Source organism: Oenanthe melanoleuca, chromosome 5 (genome assembly GCF_029582105.1).
Source record: "Oenanthe melanoleuca isolate GR-GAL-2019-014 chromosome 5, OMel1.0, whole genome shotgun sequence".
In the NCBI taxonomy this organism is placed as follows: domain Eukaryota; kingdom Metazoa; phylum Chordata; class Aves; order Passeriformes; family Muscicapidae; genus Oenanthe; species Oenanthe melanoleuca.
Genome location: NC_079339.1, coordinates 36,162,915 through 36,177,409, shown reverse-complemented (window position 1 = coordinate 36,177,409; position 14,495 = coordinate 36,162,915). Strand labels below are relative to the sequence as shown.

General features: G+C 40.8%; 1 protein-coding gene across 1 annotated transcript in view; it reads left to right on the top strand.

Moving 5' to 3' along the window:
- The window catches only part of EGLN3 (egl-9 family hypoxia inducible factor 3), a 28,531-nt gene extending 15,481 nt beyond the window's left edge, over positions 1–13,050 (top strand). Inside the window, exons 2-5 of the mRNA XM_056492130.1 lie at positions 5,381–5,500; positions 7,323–7,459; positions 8,138–8,211; positions 9,302–13,050. Coding sequence (XP_056348105.1) covers positions 5,381–5,500; positions 7,323–7,459; positions 8,138–8,211; positions 9,302–9,339 — 369 coding nt within the window. The 3' untranslated portion in view covers positions 9,340–13,050. The remainder of the gene's footprint in view (positions 1–5,380; positions 5,501–7,322; positions 7,460–8,137; positions 8,212–9,301) is intronic.
- Positions 13,051–14,495: the final 1,445 nt, after the last annotated feature.

Here is a 14,495-nt window from a genome sequence, read left to right as displayed (position 1 = left end):
GTCAAAAGTGATTTTTGTTTGCCCTCAAGTTCCGAACTGAGAACCACATATTGGGCTGAAATTTGAAGTGTGCCACCAAATAAAAATATATATGAAAGCTGTAGTGGCTACAGCACTGTTAATTCTTATTAATACCTTGGTTTTCTAGACAACTATTGTAGTGATATTGTAGATCAGCATTGCTTTGTGCCTATGTAGAACCTTTCAATTAACTTTACACATAACTTCTGAATTTACCTGTCTAATGTGCTAGCTGTACACAGAGATTATCTATAAAAGGGATCAAAAGTAGCTGCTGTTCAGCAATATACCGCAAAAATCTGGCACAGAAAATGGAAAAGCATATTGTGGAGTCTTTAGCTTAATCTGCAAGGGTGGTTGGTGTTGGCAGGATTAAGTTGCACAGGTCAGAATTTTCCCTGCTGGTTGCAAAGATCATACTAATTCTGAGAGTAAAATACAGGATTAGTATGGGGTTACAATACCATCTATACAGTCTGCACTGGGAGTGCACTGGGGCCCTGGCTTAATGCTAGGGAGCACAGAGAACTGCTTCTTCTGACCTGGTGTCACCACTGCTTCCTATTAAGCACTGTTCATTTCTACTTACAAACATCTTCTATCTGAGGTATTTTCTGCAATATTCTGTTCCAAGTATCAGGCTGCTCTAGTGCTGCTTATTTTGTAAGTCATGTCTCACAGCATGATCCTGGCCATCAGCTAAAGAGAATTTGTTTTTCTGCTTGCTAGAAGCACTGGGAGGCAGGGAGAAATCTTCTCAATGGACAGTTGTTTTTTATCTGCCTTCAAACTTTGATAGTGTCTTGCAGTTTGACTTGCAGATTTCTCTGGCTGACTTGAGTGTAATACTTTGAGTGAATGATAGATAACTTATTTTTGCAAGCTTCTGTGCAGTGTGGAATTTTCTGATGATTCCCGGGTCCTTACTAAAGCTGGTAATTGCCACTTGTTTAACTTGTGGTTGATTTGCACCCTCTTGGGAAAGCTAACATCCCTTAAAATAATGGGGCAGAAGCTTTAGTCTTGATGATTTTCTTTTCATTTTCCAAGTTTTGTAGGGTTTAATTTATGACTGTTGACTAGACTGCTGGAGCATTGGTCTTCATATGGTGGTGTGTATGTGTGACTCCAAAGGCATGTATCTGGATATCAATTTTTAACTATTCAGCTGTTGTGTAAGACTAACTCTTCTTTTTTAACTTAGAAAAGGGGAGTGTTGGAGAAATTTTCTGAGTGCTTACTCTGGGAAGTTAAACCAACCAACAGCCATTGTAAGAGATAGTATTGAAAAATAAAAAATTAGGCACATTCCTGTTCATTACTGTCTGCTGTAGTTAGTTTGATTAGTATAGGGTTGGAGCTGGTTAATGAAGAGAGGAGTTGCTTCCAAAAATGGAGTGTGCTCTTCTGGACACAATAGCCAAAAGTGTAGGAAACATTTTTTACTAACACTCCACGTGCACACCTGGTAAATGGTTTGATTATTGTTATTGAGCCTCTGGCTTTTGTAGCTAGACCGTGCATTAAACTGGCAAATACCAGTGTTCACAAATTACCTAAATTAAGTCTGGGTCACGCATCTCATCTCCTGTTTCTTGTTTGCTTTAAATGAATCCAAAAGTACTGCTAACAGCTGGAATCCCTGCTGAGGCCAGCTTGATCTGCTCTGGAGCTGTTCCAGCCATTGCTCTGATAAAGCTCGATATCATTTCAACAGTCTCTAGGAGGACCAGAATGATTTCCCTTCATTGTTTAAGGTTTCATTCAAATATTCGCTGTGCCAGGAAAAAGGATATTTCACTTCTGCTTTTCTTCTTTCCCTGCTGCTACTAGAAAACATTTTTCTCTTTGCTTTTCTGAAAGTTAAGCTATAGTGTGGCCTGTGCTTTAGGATTCTGTGGGAATTGTTCCACTTAATCTCCAGGGATGGAGTGTTGCAGTTGTAAAAGGTGCACACTGTAAATAAATAAATTATGCATCAATGTTGGAGACAAAGCACATGTTCTGCTAAATGAACATATTATGTGGGGGAGGCTGGGGAAAACTCTGGCCTTTTGCCTAGATTTCCATAGTAAATAAAGCACTTAAATCCCTTTTAGGATCTGCCCTTCAGTCTGCTGTTCAGTAGCTTTTTGTTTGTGGCATTAAAAATAGTAGTAATATTGGACTGATATTTAGGCAGTTCATTAATCTTGGAGCAATGTCTACACTCCAAAGAGAGACTTAAGGCCACCATAATTTTGTGTTGTACATAGACTTAGAAATGAGGTATTATTGGTCAGCAGAGTTGTATTCCCCTTGAGCATCATCCCTGTAGCATGGTGAGCCAGGCTCTGTGTCTCACTGACAGGGTAGGTGCTCATGCCCTTTGCAGCAGCTCTGTTGCTCCCAGCACAGCCCTCCTTGTTGGAATCGTTGCCCCTCTCCTTGTACTCTTAGCTCTCTGGATGTGTTGGGTTTGCAGGACAAGGTTTTGGCAGCTGAGAAGCTGCCATGTCTGCAGAGCCAGTGCCAGCCAGCTAGAAGATGGACCCACTGCTGGCCAAGAAGAGAAGTTGGGAGTGAAGTTGAGCCTGGGAAGAAGGGAGAGGTAGGGGGAAGGTGTCTTAAGGTTTGGGTTTATTTCTCTCTATCTGATTTGATTTGCAATAAATTAAATCAGTTTCCCCATGCTAGTCGGTTCTGTCTGTGACAGTAGCTGTTGAGTGATCTCTCCCTGTCCTCATCGACCCATGAGCCTTTTGCTACACTGTATTTCTGTCCCTGTTCGGTTGAGGAGGGGAGTGATGGAGTGGCTTCAGGGGCACCAGGGTCATGTTTCTCAGTGTATGAAAACTCCATTTTTGCAAAAGGTTACTATTTTAATATTTAGACCTAGTGCAGCTCACTGTGCGTGGGATAGGTGAAGATGCACCTGCATGAGGTGCTGTGCAAGTAACTGGGATGGGAGAATGCATGAGGTGGGTTATCCTCACCACTGAGGGCATAGCTCCTTCAGACCATTATGTGTTGCAGATACAGCTGGCTGGTGGTTTCCATCAGACTTATGCCCTTACCTTGTTTCAAGCACTGTGCTCTGGACTGGCCCTTCCTGCCATTATCAGGCTGATAGTGAAATGTAGTACAGCTCTGGTGCCCTTTGTGACAGCAGAATGACAACAGAACAGACAGGATCTACAGCAAGGCATCTACCTAACTGCCAGGTGTGATGGAAGAGGGCTTATTACTTGGAATTAAAAGTATGTGCTTTTGTTTAGCATAATGTCCTGACCCTGCAGGCCACTTGGCATCTGTGGCCTGAGGTGTGGAGAGCAGGCCCTGGTGACTTACTGCTGCCTGCAGGTACTGTTCTGGTGCTGTTTGTGGGAAAGAAAGTTAATTCATACAGGGCTGACTCCTGGGGATGGATTTTGTTCTTGGTACCAGAAGGTTCAAGAGATCTACTGCACTTTCTGGCAGTAGCTTCTGTGCTGGTGTTTGTTGGCACAGTAAAATTTCATTGTGATTAAACCAGCATGTGCCTGTCATGTCCCATGAGAACAGCATGCCTTTCACATGTGCTTGGAAGAAGAAAACAAGAGTTCTGGGGTTCCTAGATAAAAATTTCAATTGCTCTTAGTAAAACTTATACTGTCAATCTCCAGCTGTCAATTACATTATTAACTGTGCATATCAGATTGTTGGAGCAGGTCATGGAAGTGGTACACGATCATATCCTCATTCTGTGGGACAGGCATGTAAAATACTGTTATGTCTGAAGTCAGGGTTTTATGGTCTGTATAGGTGGGAAAGTAGATGGGTAAAAAACTGATTGGATGGTTGTACTTGGAGGGTCATAGTCACACAGACATATTATACCTGGAGGCTGCTACCAAATGGGGCATCACAGGGATCTGTCATGGGATCTGTTGTGTTAAACGCCTTTATTTATCAGTAACCTGAAACAGATGTCAGAGTGCACTCTTCAATTGTGCAGAAGACACCAAACTGAGGGGTACCAGTTCCTGCCACTAAAAGGAAACCAGATATACTGTGGAAAAAGGCCAACAGGAGCCTTATGAAGTTAAACATGGCAAATCTGACTCCCTCCCCTGGGAAGGAAGAGCCCTTTGCAGAAGAGGGGCTGGGTGCTGCCAGCAGCTCTGCTCCCCAGGGGAACCTGGGAGCCCTCAGGTCATCCTGGTGGATAGTGAGCTGAACTTGAGCCTATGATGTGCTTCCTGCACAGCTCATTTATGGGAGCACAGCACATGGATTGAAGATTGCTAATTGCTCTCTCCTCATCTCTGCAGATACCACATCTGATCGCTATCTGCAGTTTTCCAACTGAATGTAGTCCATCATTTCCCATCACTCTTGCTGCTAATAGTGGCAAGCAATCTGTAGGTGTCAGGAGAGCAGGAACAAGATTTCTACTGCAGCGTCTTGAGGGGTGATTGGTATCGCTGCCAAGTAGCCCCAGTAGTGAAGAGTGACTGAGACAAAGATCTAGTACCCTACCAGCAGTCTCACCTGCTCTTCCCTACATTCTGCTTAGGCTGCTAATCAACTGCTAAGTCAACTAAGTTTAATGTGTTTTTGCTGTAAAAAACCTTTTAAGATCTGTTGATTGCCATGTGGTTTGGACTAATTCATGTTAGGCTTATCTCCTCATTCAAGGTGAAATTTAAACCATGAATTAAGTGTTTGTATCAGCAAGTCTGAAGATGATCAAAAGAGAGAAGTGTGTTCTGAAAGTTGTTTGGTTAGTTCTGTGGTTCAGTCCATGAAAGCAAACATGCACTGCCCTGTGCAAACACAGCACAAAGGAGTTGCAGCTTTTTGCAGACTTTGCTCTATGGACTTTTACCAACACCTCCTGGGGACACTCGCTTTGAGTTGGTCATAAGGGTGTATATGACAATGACTGGAAGATATGAATAGAGGAGGATGGTGGTAGTAAAGCATGACATCCTGGGACTGCTTTCTACTTTCGTTATGACTGGAAAATCAGTTTTGCAATGACTCCTTATCTGTAGAAACACAAGCAAATTTCAGCTGAAACTGCCTCAAAGTCACGTAGCTTGTAACAAGCTTGTACTGTATATACTACTGCTCTGGTCTAATTTTTTTTCCCTTTTGTTTTAGTGTGTGTATTTGGAATTATGAAGGGTTTTTATTTTCCAGTTTTGAATTTCATGTTGGCTGAGCTGTCCTGTGAAAGACGTTTGTGCAAAGATACCTTCAGGTGGTGTCTGCTCTAGATTCTAGATTGATCATCTGAAAAATACTGAGCCAAACTGGTGGTGGGAGGATGCTAAGCAAATGAAAACTGAAAGTAGGCATCTAATAGAATTATTTTCCAATCTGTATCTTCCAGGCCATGGTTGCTTGCTATCCTGGAAATGGAACTGGGTATGTTCGTCATGTGGACAATCCAAATGGTGACGGGCGCTGCATCACCTGTATTTATTACCTGAATAAGAACTGGGACTCCAAGGTGAGTAAGCCATGGGGTTGAGGCAGAACAAGAAGGAAAAACCACTTTGGAAGCTGAGCTTCAGAGCTGTCTGTTGTGTCTGTGAACTCTGATGAACTTCTGAACTGCTGGTCCATTCTTTTTATTTTTTTTTTTTTTTTTCCTGGGTGTTTTTGTTTCCTTATTGTCCTATCTCCCATTCTACACACATACTGTTTTGTTGCTATAGAATAAAGCTATAAGCACTGGGCTGTATGCTCTTAACACTTTGTTTATAGGAAACAGCAGAAAAAATCAATTCACTGCAGAATAAGTGGATTCTGGGAGCAGAGTAAAATGACAGCCCAAATTTGTGACTTTATCATTCTTGATACTTCAGGCTAACCTGCAGAAGATACTCAGGCAGCTCCCTTTTCTTATTTGTGAAGCAGTGGGGCTTAGGAAGAAGAACCTTCATGGTTTGATTCCACCAGTGGGTCTCTCGACAGAATGGTACTTTTGTTTCTGCCTATATTACTCTGAGGCAGTTAAGTCAGCCTTGAATGTGCCATACCTTTAAATCAGAAACAAAAGGATTTGTAAAATTGCTGGATATCTCTTCAAGTCTGTTGTTGTAATGCAGCACAAATCATTCACAGGGGTTATCAATTGAAAATTGTTCAATGCTTTTTGCTTCTCTAACCTTTTTGTAGGCCAATATGCTCTTTAAGCACAAGTAAATGCTATGAAGCCCCATAAGTGAGTTCACATAATGAGGCAATGCCATTGAAAAATGCAGTGTTGTAGAGAGGCACGTCCCTTTACAGAGAGTATGACAGTGAAACATCTCAATGTAATAAAATGAAGTAGGCGATGTGGGAGGAAATGCAAATATCCAGTTTATTTTGTGCATTGCACCCTTATCCAGATAGTGAAGAGGCATCCAAGTGAACACTAAGAAAAGCTAACTGAAATGCAGGACACTGATGGAGTTTATTATGTAGATGTGGCAGTGATTTCATGTAAATGTATGCTGGAGGATATGCAATGTAAGAGTATAATCATACTGGACTTTGAAAGCAACCATGTGGCTTTAAATCTGACTTAATAGTTTCTCACTGAGGTTTGAATGTGGCATGGAGGTACCATGTCAGGTCAGTGCTGCACTGACAGAATCTTCCCTACACCATTAAAGTCTCCAAAGAGCCCTCTAACAGCAGCAGGAGGAAGCAGGGTTCATCTTAAGCTCTTGAAGTTTCTAGAGTGTGTGCAGATCACTAAGACCTTTTTCCTGAAAATTGTGGCATGTGGAAATACAGAAATTACATGGTAGAGAAGCCAGGCTGTGCTTTAAGTAGGGAAAATGGTGGCTGGGATCTATAATGCATTTGAGAAGTTTTACAAATCTAACAATAAAACAGACTTCACTCTTCCCAAGGTGTAAAAGTTGGTTCCTAAAGGATCAGGCACGGGTTCTGAAATAAGCAGTAAGCAGTATCTAACAATCATTGGGGAGAGAGCCTCATCTCAGACTGGTCAGGTAGAACAGCTTTGTATTCACTGGTTCTAGAAATGTGGCTGGAAGCTCAGAAGTTTCTCAGTGTTTGCTGCAGGGCTGGTGTTACCTTTATCTTGGTTCATTTGCTTTAGACAAGCTTATGCTGAAACATTACAAACTGTTTGGTAAAATAAAAGTGGCCAAGAGACACAGTAAGGTTTTCCAGGGTTGTCATGTAGCTGGTATGTTTATTATTACATGTTTGTTCCCCATTTGTTAGGTGTGCAGGAAGGATAAATAAGTTATTTTTCATGTGAATATGTGGCTGTTTATATGTGTGAAAAACAATCTTTCTTTTTCTTTCAGCTGCATGGTGGAATTCTTCGAATATTCCCAGAAGGGAAGTCCTATGTAGCAGATGTTGAGCCGATTTTTGACCGACTACTTTTTTTTTGGTCAGATCGAAGGAATCCACATGAAGTCCAGCCTTCTTATGCAACCAGGTAAGTAGTATATTTAATACTGTTTTTTGGCTAGGAAAAAACCCAAAGCATGTCTTCTACCAATATTTTTATCCAAAATTATGGCCATCATGTTTAAATACATGAGCATAAAATATAGACAGATGTTGAGTGAGTTTCCTGGTTTTGAGTCATTGGGAATTCTCTCATTAAGTAAGGAGGAGCAAGCTCGAATGGTACATTTCCTCGTGTGCTGGAAAAAAAAGGCCCTTAACCATTGACAGGAGAAATCTTCCAAGCTGGGCATAGCTGTTTAGCTGGGAGTTGCTGGGTTATTCTTTTGCCCTTGTAACACTGTAGGGATTGCTGGGGCTACCATCTGTCAGCAGGCTGTAAAAAGCTGATGTGATGCAGGGCAGCCCCCAAGCTGCCTACAGGCATCCCAGAACAGACAAACATGCAAAGGTCTGGACCTACTTTTGCCCTCTGTAACCAGGGGCTGTGCTCTCTTTTGTGCCTCCAGCAGAAATTCTCACCTATATTTCTATCTTACTTGTTAAAGTACACACTAAAATGCTGTCTGTTTTTGCCTATAAAGATGTGTCATTTTCATTCTACTTTTTTAGTCTACTAATCCAGTTTTGTTTTTGAGCATAAAACTCCAGTGCTCTATTTTAATATCAAAAATGGAAAGAAGTGAAAAGTTTCTTTCTTTCATAGATACGCCATGACAGTGTGGTATTTTGATGCTGAAGAAAGAGCAGAAGCCAAAAAGAAGTTCAGGAACTTAACAGGTAAGTTTTTTTTAATAAATGTTCACAAGAAAGAATTTAATGCCTTTTGATATTCCAAAAGTCAGAGCCAGACCAGGAGTGGTTCCATAGCTACAGGCATACATAATGCATTTTTAGAAGTTTTTTTCACCTCTAATTGCTTTATTTTATGCTAAGTGGAGAAGCTGTGACAGATCAGGCCTAGCCCTAGAATCCCTGATGAAAGAAATGGGGAGAATGGGAGAGACAATTTCTGATTTGAGTCCCAAATGACTGAGATTTTTTTCCTACCCTGGTGACTATTCCAGTCACAGGGAGTCAGCTCTTCTTTCGTTATTTGGGAGGTATATTTTGCCTCCTCCAAACCCTATTTAGTACCCTGTTTTGACTTTCACCAATAGTTTAATGATTGTGTTCTCTAAATGTTTTGAATGAATCAGGTCTGTCTTTTGCATTAGTAAAGGGCAGAAGCCCACAAAGAGGTGACCCAACTTTCTAATGGCAGCCACACTACCTGCTGCTGTAGTAACAGCATATGAGTCACAGACTGAGTTGTGTAGATGTGTTCCAACAGCCTACCTGGGACCATGATCTAAGGTTTGCTGTTTAGAGCAGTTTAAAATCTGATCTTCAGAGGCTGCCTCCTCAAAATACAGTGTGGAGAGCACTTGTCTTTTTAAAAATGTGTGCAGCTGGGCAACGTTGTAATTAATGAAAAGATTTTCAGAACAGAGTGTTGTCATCTCCGTAGCTTGTATGCAAAGCAAATTCTGGTTTCACCCTTAAAGAGGATCATTAAAAAGGGGCAAAGAGGCAGTAGAAAGTATCACTGATCTGTGGTCTCAGAGTTTATGGGACTACTTAAGTACTGCATGAATCATCTTCAATCCAAACATGACAAATGTACGAGATCTTTGTGACTGTCCTTATATATGACACCTGTGTCATGTCATATAGCAGTTGAGACCACATAGTGGATTCATGCCATGATTCTGAAATAGAAAGTGTTGTGCATTGCAGACAAACCCACTTTTTTTCTGTTTCTGAGTTTTCAGATGAATAGTCAGAAGCCCCTGGTTTAACCACTTCTTGCTTTTTCTTTTTGATGTAGATGCGAGGAAGAGAGAAGCACCTCTTAATGAAGACTAATCAACTGTTCATGAACTCTTTTGAGGAAATAAGATCCCAAAGATGACTTCCATTTCCAGCAAATCAGGGCAAAACATTTTTATGCACGAGAATGCACTGGTTGTGTTTAGGATGTGCATCTTATGCTGATGGTACTTAAGGCAGCCTCCTGTTATGCTGCATCTGGTAGAAAAAGGACTTGTTTTCTCTTTGCCTTTCACTGGAAAAAATAACCAGGGTTAAAAAAAAAAAAAGGGTATCTGATACTCAAGCCTAGTGGTAGTGGCTCAGCCAATTGACTTTTGATCACTCTTGTAACTAAGGTAATGGTCATTGGAACTAGTGGTAAAAAACTGAGTCTTATTTGCACTTTATGGGGAAAAAAAGTTCTAGTTCAATGGGAAGAAGCCTTGCAAGTTTAAAATCACTTGTCAGACTGCTAATGGGCACAGAGAGATATTGGACATGGGAAATTAAATTGGATATTTGTAGAGGGCCATTTTACAGTCTGTCCCAAAAGGACCTGTTGATGTATTGTTCATCATTTTGCTGTACAGAACATTGGTTCAGCTCTTCGGTAACATGACTTCCCAGATGTTTGTCTACACAGTCATTGCATTTTCTGGATTTTGTTTGCTATTCAGGAGGCATGTTCTAGCTTTGCAGCTGTACTGCCCTTTCTGTCCCATGATTGAGGGGAAAGTAGTTATGTTATCTGTTCACAACTTCATAAAACTATTTTTTTTCTGTTTTGAGCAGGATGGGTTGTATGTTTTCTATTTTCACAGTTTGGTAAAACAGCTGTTTTCTCCCAAAAGTCTGGTAAACTGGGAAGGCTTATGGCACAAAATGCATTGGCCAGTGATATGTAGAGAAGTGTTTGCTTTGTGACTTCTCCATCTGCTGTGTTCTGTGTGACATAGAGATGAATCTGGAAGGAAATGTCTGGCAGTCTGACAAATATATGATAAATAATGGGTAACTTAGACTTGATTTTATGCTGCATATTCTTAGTGAACACACTTGTTTAATTTTGCATGCATATGTAATTTGAATGAAACAGCAATTCAGTTTCATTTGATCCATTTCGGTGATGCCAGGTAACTACACTGCTGTGCCCAAGCTGTGAGATCAGAGTTATTCAATGGCAAAGCACACTTTTTTTTTCTCCATTATATTTTTAACCTTACTGGACTCAGTGAGTAACTGGTGACCTATTTCCAAACTGTCTAAACTTCTACAACCAGCACTTACTATGCAGTTCAGAGTAGCTGTTAATGAAGCTGGGAGCTGGCAGTGGATGTATTTATCACTCACACTAATTGTTCTCAACCTAATACACTCGCATTCATTTTTATCTTGTGCTGTCAGTGTGTATGTCAGACCCTATTAAATGTTCCAAACAGATGCCTCCTTCAGTGTCCCATATTTTCCTGTGCCACCTGCCCATGGTGGTGGAGGTGAGCTGTCTGAACTGCTGGCCCCTGCACCGCTTCCCCATGCTCTGCTGGGTTGTTGTGCTGGGATGGGCTGCACATGAGCTGGGGAATGGAAACGTAGTGTGCAATGACAGCTATTAAATGCCAGTGACAGAAAGGTAGCAGCTGCATAGGGCAGAAAAGGAATAACTTTCATGACATAAAAAAAATATAGTAGAAAATGGGGTATTTTTTAAAGCAGTTTGGTATCTTAAAAAGAAAAGCTGAGCATCGTTCGGCCTGCCTGTGAATGCTGAATGTAAATACAGCAGTGCTAAGAAACCCCTTATTCTCTCTGGCTTCTCCCAGAGATCCAGCTGTGGTCTTATAGGCCTGAGCACTGTGCTCCCTAAGAGAGGAATATGAGGGAACATGTGTGACTAATATTCTTAGAATTCAAGACTAGAAAAAGACAAAGAACATGATAAACGTCTTTTAATGTTAGGAAAAACATTATTGTACTACAGTTGCTTCTAAGTAACCCCAGAGATTTGCAGAAAACTTAGTGATAACTTGAAATTCTCACGCTGAAATGTTCATGTGGGAGGTGAAGAGTTTGGACTCTTCCTTGAGAGTGAGAGGTAACCCTTTGAAATGTGAGAGGTGTTGGAAAAGACAGCATTACTATTTAGAGAAGATGTTGGAATATAGCCTGTTGTATTACTACGCAAAGTTGATAATGGCACATAAATGTGAAACTCCTACATGATTTTAAAAAGAGGAAAACCAGATAAAACAGAGCAGAGCAAATATTACTTTGTCTCTAGAAACTGCTACCTTAAAAATGAACTAGAAAGCATTCTTAGTACACATCTTACTGGAGCCTGGAACAGTGGAAAAACAATGTGGTAGAAGGGGAAAAGCTTTGTGTAAGGGCTGAAAAAGGAAGGTACTTCAGTTACCACTGTTGCTGCTACCAGGTTTCTGCAGTGGTCAGCAATGTGTGGTGAATGGAGCATGGAACAGTATAGTTGCATTTATTGTAAATAAAATACGTATTTTCTTTTTTGCAAATATCTTCCTCATCTATATTACATATAAAGACGACAGAGAGTTTTGTCTTTATTAACACTCATAATCAAGTGCAAAAAAAGTTGAGGGCTTGAGAGCTTGAAACCAGTTCCTCAGTCCTCTGTTTTAGATCTCTACTGTGTCTCCAGTGGGATGATCTCCTTGAAGAAGCTGTAGTTTATTGGGGTGGGGTGTAAGGGATGTTGGTCACATAGGAATACACAGGTGTGATGTTTCCTACATAGATTTCTCTAGAAAATGTCTCTAGAATTGTTGCAAACTGCTCTGTAAGAATGAAATTGTCTGTCTGTGTGAGGGAAGCAGGTTTCTGCAGTGGGTATTTCAAAGAGGTTTTCTCCTTGTGTCTTGTCTTCATAGCAAGCTATTTGAATCAAATGTCTAGACAGAACTTGTCAGCCAATTGTGAAAATGAATGCTTTCTCAAAGGCATTTAACTTTGAATCCTCCAAAAATTCTGGGTTGTTTTTTTTTTTTTTTTTTTTTAATCTTTAGGTAATGTGCCTTCATTGTTCATATCTGTGAAGATGTTTCATGCTGCATGTGCATGTCATGTCATGCAAGTTTTTGATGGCTCTTTAAAAAACATGGTTGCCTTTTCAATTGTGTGGGAAAAACATGCAGAGCCACTAAGCTGCAATTTTCAACAGAAGGCTTCTGTTGTGCAGGGAGGAAAAAAGGCCAGGAGACAGGGCTGAAAATCAAGAGACTGTTTTTATTCTTAAACCTGTGACCACTGGCCTTTAGAGCAAAATATTCGTTTAATAAATCTTTTTCTCTAGATTACTTCTGGTTCTATGAAGAGTGACTTCTACAAAATAGGGTCTAAAAAGCTCCACTCTTTTTTTCCTTTCTATTTTTAAACAGTTTTAGTCCTGTGTATTTTTTAAAATGTTGGAATATATTTTATGTATTTCTTGTTGTTGCAAAATAGCTGGCTCTAACACCACTTGCATCTAGAAGAAAATGTGTCTATTTGCAGGCAAATGACTAGTTCTACTTGGACTGTGATGTACTCCCAGCAGATATCTGAGAGTGAGTTATGACTACATCTTCTCTTGTCAGGTTGTATGCTGGTCAACAATGCTGGCACTTTGCATTGGATTCATATAGAAACCCCCTAGGAGTATTTTACCACACATCACATTTTGTGTTCCTGTTACTATTAAAAAAAAAAAAAAAAAAGTTGCAGGAGTCAATAAACACTGGGTCATGTTAAACACTGTTCTGTGCATGTCTCTTCAGTCTTGTGTCTCACTGTGGCCAGGGATGCCAGGGGTGGGTGCAGTGCCACTCAGCTGCATGCAGGGTGACACTGAAATCTGTCTCCACGACTGTCATCCGCTGTTGGAGAGACCTTTTTTTGTTGCCCTCGGCTTGGCACATTTCATTGGTCACTTCCTGCTATTTTGAAGTTATTTACCTTGCTAGTGACCCTCTTCTTGAAATGCCTATTTGTTTTCACACTCCTGTTGAACCAGATAACATTCTCATGATTCAATTGTTGTCTGATAAGTTTTATTTTTAACAGTGTTCACATCCTCCCCCTGCTACTTTTCCAGTCTGAATCCCACAGTTTTCTCCTGTGGCTGTGTGGGAGACTTCTCCTCACTCCCACTAACAGTGCAGTTGAATGAAAGCCAGGGCATTTTCACTCATTTGGTAGAGCTATGAACTTTCTGATTCCTTTGCAATCTTATGAATAGTGAGAATTTCCCTTTGCCTATTTAAAACATGGTATCTATCATGGAGGGCTTGGATTTGACTTGTGTTTTTTTTTTTTTTTTTTTTTGTGGGAGAGGGAAGAGATGTCTAAATAACTTGCTATTTATTTAAGAAATTCTTTTAGACTGAGGAGTCTTTAGAGCATAGGGAGAAGACCTATGGAAAGCAGAGGGGTTTCTCTTCCGAGCACACTTCTCAAAGACTAAAGGTTTGTGGGGACAGCTTGAGAAGAAGCTGGCTGTTGGCCATCCAGCTGCCAAGGACTTTGAACTCTGACTAAACTTTCTCTAAGCAAATATGTTTGCAGTAATTGTTATCTTACAGCTATTTAGGGGTTTCTTTCCTCCCCCACCTACCCAAAGGGATATAGCTAAATATATTTGCACTGACAATTCTCATGACTCTTGAGAATGCATCTGATATCAGAGGTTGCACTGAAGATTGCAAAGGAGCATGACAGTGGAAGAGAGGTTAGTAAAAATTGGTTCCCCTTTCCCACATAACGTTGTCTCTGTGGAGTACTTGTACTTCAGAGAGTTGGTTAAAACTCCCATCCTCTTCCACAAGGCATAGATTGAGTTTATCTGTCTTGTGGAAAGCAGGGATAATTTCATCTGCATGTGTGCTTATTTTAAACAAAGCTAAAGATGCTAAATAAACCACACTGGGTCAACTGCAGTCAACAGCAGTTCTTGCATGGCAAACAGAGTCAATGCCAGCATGTCGAGGAAGTTTGTGATCCCTGATCTTGGCTAACACCCTGGACATGACTTTGATGGGAGGTGAGTCAAGTGTAACTGGCTCTTAAAAGCCTGCTGTGTGTGGGGCTGGTGAGGAGCATGGAAAGAAAGACCCTGTAATCCAAACTAGCAGAGCTCTGAAAAATCACTTGTGGTTACATGGGTTCACAGCTCCCATCAGGGTGCTGGGTAGAGGGGGCAGAGC